The sequence below is a fragment of the Protopterus annectens genome, chromosome 6.part1 (assembly GCF_019279795.1).
Source record: "Protopterus annectens isolate FY-2018-M chromosome 6.part1, PAN1.0, whole genome shotgun sequence".
NCBI lineage: Eukaryota > Metazoa > Chordata > Ceratodontiformes > Protopteridae > Protopterus > Protopterus annectens.
In genome coordinates this window covers 272,734,271-272,743,993 of record NC_056738.1, presented here as the reverse complement: position 1 = coordinate 272,743,993, position 9,723 = coordinate 272,734,271, and the positions used below count along the sequence as shown (strand labels likewise).

At 38.0% G+C, this 9,723-nt stretch overlaps 1 protein-coding gene across 1 annotated transcript in view; it reads left to right on the top strand.

The window, feature by feature from the left end:
- Positions 1-8,424: 8,424 nt before the first annotated feature.
- Positions 8,425-9,723, top strand: part of LOC122805507 (transient receptor potential cation channel subfamily M member 2-like) — a 914,064-nt gene continuing 912,765 nt past the window's right edge. The window contains exon 1 of the mRNA XM_044075701.1: positions 8,425-8,569. Coding sequence (XP_043931636.1) covers positions 8,429-8,569 — 141 coding nt within the window. The 5' untranslated portion in view covers positions 8,425-8,428. The remainder of the gene's footprint in view (positions 8,570-9,723) is intronic.

Genomic DNA, 9,723 nt, shown 5'->3' with positions numbered 1-9,723 from the left:
CTAGAAGGGGACATTTTCCCTAAGTCAGGTGACAAAGTACTGTTCATGGAAGCAAATTCAAAACAACAATCTTTTTAGAATTTGTTGAGAGTGTAGCAGCAAACTATTTATCACAAAGCAAATTTGTGCCTGAATCCATTTCAGCCTCGGCCAGTTCATCATCAATGCCTAATTGTTGCTGAGATAACTTAAAGTATTGTTTTCATTCTACTACTGCATTTCCTGATCCCTGCTGAAACTGTAAATACTGTTCAATTTCTTGACAGAAAAATAAAATCTAAACAAAAGTCAGCAGATTGGCATCTAAATTTCAATACATTTCATGCCACTCTGAACACATATTCTAAAAATTTAAATGTGAATAACTGTTGGGTGTGTGCTTACATACTCAGTGCTTATGATGGAGGAATACTGTTATCTCCAGTACCAATACGTGAGACTGAAATTGGGACAGCTTTCCCATCATTAATATTAGGTGATTCTTCATGGCGTAATGACACATCATTCAATAAAATTGCTGCACTTAGACTTTCAGTAACTGTCAAGGGTCATACTTGTTATAAAAAAGGGACTGTAGAAGTTGGACATAACAAATGCAATATTACTCGAAGAATGTATATGGGAAGTGCAGTAAAAGGTATGGTCATGCTGAAAGACTTTAATTTCATTTGAGGTAGTCTAGCATATCCCTGGCTACCAGCAAACTGGTCTGGGTGTTGCTTTGTTGGGAGAGTTCTTCTAGGCATTTGACATATAGATGTCCTGCCTAGTGGTAAAATGCATAATATGAGAGATACCCAGACTGTAAAAAATCCAGTTGGAAAAGTAGATGCTTTATGGATTTATCATCATGATTTAGAGCAAACAGCCTTTAAAGGATTTTCTCATATGGACCTTGGTGATGATGTTATTTCTGGAGCTGGCATATTACTTGCTTATGGAACTGTGAAGTCAATATCGGAACTAAGAAACCTTTCTAAGTTATTAGAAGTGCTAAGTAATTTTACATTTGAGACTATTAACTTGATTACTTTAGAAATTAGTGCCGTGTGTGCTGTAGTACTCCAAAACTCAATGGCACTTGATTTCATACTTGCATCAAATGGGGTACATGCTACATATAGTTGGCCTTATACTGCATACACAGCACTCGTGAGTGTCTGGGGTGTGTTGAGGAATCCATCTCTGTGGTTAGTAGGTTAACTGTTATGCATTGTTAGCCTCCTACTGCTTCACAACAGTGTTTTGTGAATGGCTGCACACACCAGTGCTCTTTTAGGATGCACAGTGACATAACTCTAGCATGTAACCCATTCCACCCATTTTTGAATTGCAGTATCCTTGGGACCTTTATTTTGTTTGTGTGTGTGTGTATGTTTTGTGTAAGTTTATGAATGTATGTGTACACTAGAGATATGTATTGCAGACCATGTCTAGGAATCATACCCAAGTATTTCACATGAGCCCTGGAATCTGCATACTGCTCAGTGGCACTTACACACATAGCACTGTCATTTTATTATGAAGCTAACAGTGCTCAGCACCACTCTGTTGTTGCAGATTTTACTGCATTCTTCTTTTCACTTTTGCTCATTTTTATTTGTAAGAGGTGTTACAAAAATTTGTATGCATTTTTTTATCAGCTAAATCTGAGGAATATCCCCTGGAGTGATAATTTTGGTGCTTTTTAGCCTGTTTGAGTTAAGAGACCATCATCCTGAAATGAAAATGTTGATCTAAGGTAAACTGTACTTGCTCAGAATGACTGCTGGGAGCTACAGTCAATCAACTCAGACTAGGGGTGGTTGGTGGGCGAGTGATGGTGACAACACTGCTACTGCCTTAGCCACCTCCAAGCACAAGCACAGGGCAGTTTTTAAACATTTTTGTTAACATGGCAGGTGTCTTTGGTGGGGCATGGCTCTCTTCCTCACCAGTAGACCACAAGTAAAAGTTACAAACCTATATGATAGTCATTTATTTTATATTAATATTATTTAAAAAAATGCGTGGAAACAGAAAACTTTGGGATGCTTTCAGACACTACAAAGTGTTGGTTTCACTTTTACTACCCATGGATTCGATGGAGAATTTTTCTGTGTTTGGGACAAATTATATGTGAACATATTCACAGAACTAAGGAGTTCTGCACTTTTTTTTCAGGTGGGTTGGCATGAAAGGTCATGCAGAATGTGAGGTATATGCATACCTCTCAGCTGTACAAATTTTCACGGAATGTCCAGATTTTTGCCTCATATGTTTGGTCTGCTTTTCATAAAATTGTGTTTTTTCTGGCAAATTAGTGACAAACCATTAAAGACTGAGGTTAGAAAATAATGACAGACATTTGAGTTTCAGACTTCATACCCTTCAGAAAATTCATGCTAATGCACAACCTGTTGTTTTATCAACTTTCTAAGTTTGTAAAAGCAATATTAAAAATGTGTCTCTATTTTTGGGCCTTTGTCCCACTTTTATTTATGGTTTTGTCCAGATTTCTTGCTCTAAGTGGTTGAGAGGTATGGCTATAGGAATCTTTTGGAACTCAAAGTAAGCAATTTATTTGCTTATTGACCTAAAAAACCCATAAGTACAACTGTCTTTTTGGGGGTGCTTTTCTGGAAGTAATTTCTAGTGAAGTTATTCGGAGCTGCACAGCAGATAAACCAAGACAGAGGGAATCTAACTCAGAACTACAGGATGAAGTTCATTAGCAGTTCATAGCATTAATCTACTGCACTTACCTCCCTGACATCAATCCCTTTGAATTCAAACAGCTCTCACTGCCTTACTTCCCACTAATTGCTCTTTTGTAATATTAGATCTTTTAGCTAATGGCTATGATTTTATTTTTCATCCAAAGCTTTTATTTACAATTTACTTTGTTTCAAAAAACATAACACGGTTTTGCCTTTTTTAAATCAATCTCCTGTCTTCGCTGCCTCAGAATCACAGTATCCTGAATTAGTGCTTTCTTTTAATATCTCTGCAGACAGTGTCAATACATAGCCATTTTTCTGTTCTAGGATTCTAAACAAACTATTATGGACTTTCCTTGCTTTCAGCATTTCAGGAAAACCAACATCCAAATGGCTGGCTTCACAAACACCCCCCCCCCCCCACACACACACACTCACTCACTCACTCACTTCTAAGCCATACGTGTCTTGCTTTTTGTTAGTCTGTCCATGATACCCACTCATCTATGAATAATGTAACTCAGTGATGCATCACGCTGCAGGTTGATCAAACCATGCATGAAAAATTTTGAAATGAATCAATAGTGTATAAACAGAGTGAATTCATCAGGTGCACAAATAGAAAACAGAAAAGTACTTAAAATCATGCTTTCTTTATATGTGGTATTTAAAGGTCAGATTAGGAGGAATAAGAACGTCTATGATTAGTGAATCTTGACATCTGCATGTTTTCCTTTTGTATGAGCAGACCATCCATACACTCTCATTTAGCCCTTTGCATTGAGAAACACCAACATTCTCCAAATAGTTTATTATGACCAGAGTAATAGGACTTCCTCAGATAACATTAATTAAAATCATTATCATTATATACATTAACTCAAGGCTAATTAACCAATGAATTCATATGCATTCTATTCAAATGGGCCTATCTAATCTTTCTTAAAAAAACTCATTAATATTCATGTGTCATTTGATATTCATAATATTCATGTACATCTTAATAAACGTGAACATTTTATTTAATCCATGAAAGACATACTTAGGTTCATAGGTTTATACTAGGCTATCTGCCCTAAGGCATTTATAAGTGCCTCTGTCCAGCAGTGACACAGAGACTCCCATCCACTGGTCAAGATTTCTCTTGAACTCTGCCTCACATGGACTTGCTCTAGTGGTTCTGGTGGATTTGGATTTTTGAGGTGGAGCATGTCCATTAATTCCGGGTTGGTCATGGCCTTGTATGTCAGGCACAGGTCACCTCTGAGCAGATGGTATGCAACTGAAAGGAGTTGGAGTTTCTTCAGTCTGGCAGTATATGACAGGTTTAACTTCAGGCCATGGCTCTGGCACCAGCTATCAGTCCGCGGAGACCCCCTCTGAGGATGTCTGTGTCTGATGTTCTATCCACTATGGCACCCAGTTTGCAGTCAATCTTGTGACATATGGGTTTACATTTAAGCTGGTAGCAAGGTGGTAGGCTGTATGGACTGCCTTTCTGGGACTGCCTTTCCTCATCAGATCTGCCCTGACAAAGCCAAACTGGGTTGAGTTTCAGGTCTGCAAGTCCCCTATGTCCTTGTTTATGAGTTCCATTATGATCCTCTCCATAGCTTTGCAGACCAGGCTTTTCATTGAGTTCATGTAGCACACAGCGGGGACACCATCTGGTCCCATTGATGCTGTGTTTCCTTATAATTGTCTTTGAAAATCTATGGCAATTTTTCTCAAAGTTGGTCTTGGATGATTTTATGAGGCCTGAAGGATATACCACCTGTGTTGAGTAGTGTGTGTGCTTTGCTTTAGAAGTTCTTCACTGTGGTTTTTTTTTTTGGGGGGGGGGGCGGGGATGTGGATTTCTAGTGAGTTTATTTTCTGATCGATCTCACCAAGAGGATATTTTTCTCCTCTTGTGGGGACAGACTAGTTGTGTCATGGCATTTGAAATTTATGAACTCCAGGAACCTTTTGGGCTAGAAAGTTGGGGCTTGAGTAATGTTCCCAGTCTATATCACCTCCTCCTTTTGGTATGGTCCCGGGTTTGGGGGCGGAATGCATGATATACTGAGAAGGGCGAGTGCATGCATTTTGAGATTTTTTATTCTGGCATTGAGCAGCATTACCCCCTTTTTCTTTCCCATTTTTGTTTTCAATTTGAGCCTTGCCAAAGGCACTATGGGGTGGCAAGACCCTTAGCCAATATCCGATCCCAGGGTGACAGATGGACAATACCTTGTACTTGTTTCCATGGATGAATATGGAATGGTGCTTGTGTTATGTGGTGGGATTCTAGCGCCCGCAGGGCAGCTTTCATCAGACCCTCTCCTTGTTCAGCCTGGTGAGTGGGACGCCAGTGTGTCTGACTATGGAGTCACCTATATGCTATGTTTGGTGTTGTTATTTTTGGCATTGGTGACTGCTTTGCACACTGATTTTGTTTTTTTTGTTTTGTGTGTGTGGTGTCTTGAGTTTTGAGTTGCTTGTTGCTGGTGTCTTTGGGAGGCCTTTGCTGTTTAGGTAACTCAAAAAGTGGGGAAAAAGCAATTTTTTTTTTTTTTCAGAGATAGCAGAGGTTGAGTATCAATACTGCTATAACCAGCATAAGTAGCCCACACAAGAAGAGTGCTTCAAGGACAGAAAATATGCAAGTTTTGAGAAAAAAAAAAAACGATTTAAAATTAAAAGTGCAAACAGGAATTCAATAAAACAACTTTTTGGTTGTTCTCTAAATACAGCTACAATGCGAAATCACAATTAACAAGCCAGAAAATGAAAAAACTAGGCAGCTGCAGCAGAAAACTTAGCAAATAAACAGAGAAAAAATACTTAAAATCTCAATTTCCTTTGGCCTCAAAACAACTTACATAAAAACAGGAGTAAAACACAGCCTAAGCAAAACCTTTTAATTTCCTCTAAAAGTGGGGAAAAAAGCAAGATTTTTTTTTTTTTTGTTTTTTTCAGATAGTAGAGAGTCACACAGGTAATATCATTATAACAGTGCAGTAAATGACCCCACACAAGAGTGCTAGGTCAAGGACAGAAAATATGCAAGTTTTGAGAAAAACGAAAAGATGCAAACCATGAGGCAAAAGGTTTTTTTAAGAGAGGAAGATGAAGAAAGAAACTTACAAACAAACATTAAACATTTCAGGAAACAGCTGGCCTAACTTTTTTTTTTAAATCTCAAAAGAAAAAAAAAAAGAAATTTTTTTTTTTTTTTTTTTTTTTTTGTTTTTCAGAATTTTCTGCAGATCATTGCTCTTAATGTCTTCATAGATCTTGTTTATTGTTTTGATCACCATCCACTGAATTAGTTTTAACAGAGTGCTTGGAATGACAGAGCTGCATGCAGTATTTTAGATGAGCTCTCATTATCATATTATAAACAAAGGTAAAAGGATTTCTGACATCCTGCTCTTTTTAATTTTTTTGCTTACTTTTGGATCTTGACCATTATCTGCTCCCATCGTATGTCCTCATTCAACAGTCCTACTTGACCTGCCTTAGCCTCCTTCAGGCTAATTCTGACCTTGGATCCTGGTTCAGTATCATACTTTTGCTGGGGTGGGGCAGTTTTATAATATTTCCCCACTCCATGTTTGCCCATTAGCATTTTGACAGTGAGAAGTGTAATGGGCATCAGCGCTGAACCACCCCCACACGGACATCAGTAGGACACCATGGCTACCTTCCTCCTCTGGTCTCCATCTGGGAAATCAACTGCATTAATATGCCCCATGCATCTATACCTTCCCCCAAGATGGGCACGCTTATCCTCCCCTGCCAGTGTCTCAGGCACCCGAGTCAGGAATCAAACATGGGTCACATGTACCATAGTAGGGGCTTTATCCCTCCATGCCAAGGCGCTGCCTCTCTGACCCTCTTACTGTTGCTGCTTCTGACTGTTAGGATAATGTATTGTTACCCAATACATATTGTTTGCATTGTTTTAGATCTCAGGCTACGCTTTTCTTTTCCAAGTGAATCAGTTTATTTTTTGTTTAGACTTGTTTGTTTTCAGTACACTGGCACTCTGGTACACTTGTTCATCACTTTAAACTTTTTTGAAATGTACTCTCTCTTTCAACATTGGGCATCCTTGGTCACAAATGTTCATCACCAGCCAAGAGTTTAATTTGATTATCTATTTTTCTGCACTCTGTACCCTCCCTACCATAAAGGTAATCATGAACAACATATACCATATCAGTCATGCATGCAACCTGTAAAGTCCCTTGATTCTTAGACTGCTAGTGAACACTAGTTTTAGTCTTTGTGACAAGCCACTCCACTATTTTCATATACTGCTGATAAATGTTTCCCAGTATTCAGATTTTACAACCTGCATCAGACCAGAATTTTTCTTAAAAACAGATAGCTAATTATGTCAAATCACTCCATGTTTAAGGGCAGTGAGTGGTGTAGCTTACCTACTGAACATGAACATGCTGCTAGTGTGGATCCAGGGGTTATTCACTGAGGACCTAAAAACATTATTTCACAGATATGAATCAGCTGTCAAGCTTATGATCTAATGGCTTTTAAAAAGATTGACTGGCATCAGCCCGTACTGATATTTTCTATTGTCCATACGTATAAGGTTATTTCGAAGGACGTTAATGAGTAACACTTTCTGACTATAAGGGAAGCTTATTCTAAAATTTAGAAAATTTTCATATAATGAAACTTTACATTTTTTGTATCACTAGTATTTATTTTAAACATTAGGTTCCAACTTTGGTGTTAGCTACCCCAGCAATGCATTCCAGACAGACTTTCTGGATGTACTATAGACCAGGCAGAGGTCACTTCAAAGTACAAAATCAGAAAAAAAAAAAAATATATATATATATATATATATATATATATATATATATATATATATATATATATATATATATATATATATAAATTCCTGAAATCTTTTCTTTCATGTATTCATGCAATAATTATAACTTGACTTGTTTTCAGTTCTTTGTTTCTTCTGTGGTAATAAGCATCATTATTAAAAGGAGAAATTAACAAAATGGCCATGAGAGTAATTACATCATCTGGTATGGATTCCCTCTATGTTTCTGATGCTGTGAATTTTAAAAGAACATGACCAGCTCTGATGGGTCTCCAAATAACTGCCTTCCTTTGTTATCTCTCATATATAAGTACCTCATAACCCTGTCTCTATTACAGCTGCCATGCTATTTCTCCATAATCAAGTATGTTCAACCTGTACCACACCACTTGGGCATTCTCATGTTTTGTGATCTTGTAAGTAATGTGCATGCAGCACACCTACATACTATAGCCAAAATGTAGCTAAAAATCCTATATCTCCCAGAGTAATGCATTTAAGAGTAACATATGAACTTTTGTGTTGGATCTTATGATTTATTAAGAAACAGAAGTTGTTGCAGGGTGTTGGTGTTTTCCTTTAACTGGCATTTAAATATAATGTATGGACATTGTTCTTCAAGCTTGATGACTTAAAGAGATATGTTGCAACATTGTGTTTTTTTTTCTTTAAGGAGCATTCCATTCTTGAAAACCTGTGACAGCATTTTTAATCCATTTATGTTTGACATAACACTATGTAATTTCTATACTCAAGGAATCAATATAATGTAGCGAAAGAAAATGGATTAAAGAAATACGTCTGCACTGAATGACATAAATATGGCTCTAGCAAACCAGCCTCATCAGTAATTTATAACTCTTTTGTTTTAGCATTCTAGATGATGCATTTGGGATCCCTGGTTCATCGTTCACCCAGTGTAGCTGCAGATGCTGCTACAGAATCTGATGAAGATGATTGTAACTTTGGGAGACAATTTAAACGAACTCTCTCTTTCCAAAAAGCTGATGATTTTAGTCAGGTAAAATAGTTTTAACGGTGTTATCCACCACAGTGTTAACACTAGAGTTGCTTTTGCTCAAGAACCATTTCATTGAAATTCTGGAAATAAATGTATCATTTCTTAGTCAGAATTCCTACTAAACATCTTCTTCTATAATAACCATGGTAGTGTTATGCTGCACTATGGGTTGTCACATATCTATGAAGAAAAAAGGCCAAGATATGGTAGCAAGCAGTAATGCAACTAGTTGAAAAAAAGTTACATTATTCATAGATGAATGGGTAACAACCACAGACTGACAACTAGTTGAAAAAAACTACTTCCTTGCCTGCTATGGGAAAATTTGAGCATATCTGTTTTACTGCATTGAATGAGTAGGTCTGTGTATTTCCTCGTCTGTTGCAGTGAGCTGAGGTTTGTTGGCTTGTGTGAATGTGCAAAGAATGAGTACAAATATATAATAAAGGCATAAATTCAGCCCCAGATAACATGAAGGCAAAAAAGTACAGTTTTGTACCTACCATAAATGTAGATGTTCGAGGATCTCCATTGCTGCAGTCCTTACATATGGGTACTCCGCTGTCCACAATCGGCCCGAATACCAAAGGGCTAGAACCGGCGTCGGTCATTGGCGCCCGATACTGACGTCAGTACGTGCCAGTACAAATGCGCATGACCGACGCCATAACCTCAGTCTTTCTTGCCCCAGATGTCAGAATACAAAAAACACCACCCAAACCCAACCTAAAAAGAAAAGGGGGGAAGGAGGGAAAATTGGACTGCAGCAATGGAGATCCTCGAACATCTACATTTATGGTAGGTACAAAACTGTACTATGTTCTTCTTCTCCCATTGCTGCAGTCCTTACATATGGGTAGAATCCCAGAGTAACGGAAAAAAGGGAGGCTGGTCAACTAAATAGCATCAGGAGCTGCTGACATGCCCTGTAAGATTGCAGTGGCAAACCCAGCCCTAGACCTAGAATAAAGAGGTAAATGATAATGCTTTGTAAAGGTATGTACAGAACTCCAAGTAGCTGCTTCTAAAATGTCTTTAGTAGCTACCCCTCTCAAAAAAGCAGTAGAAGTGGCCGTAGCCCTAGTAGAATGAGGCTTGATCCCAACTGGAACATCCTTTCCATGATGAGAGTAACAAAACGCAATACAATGGCC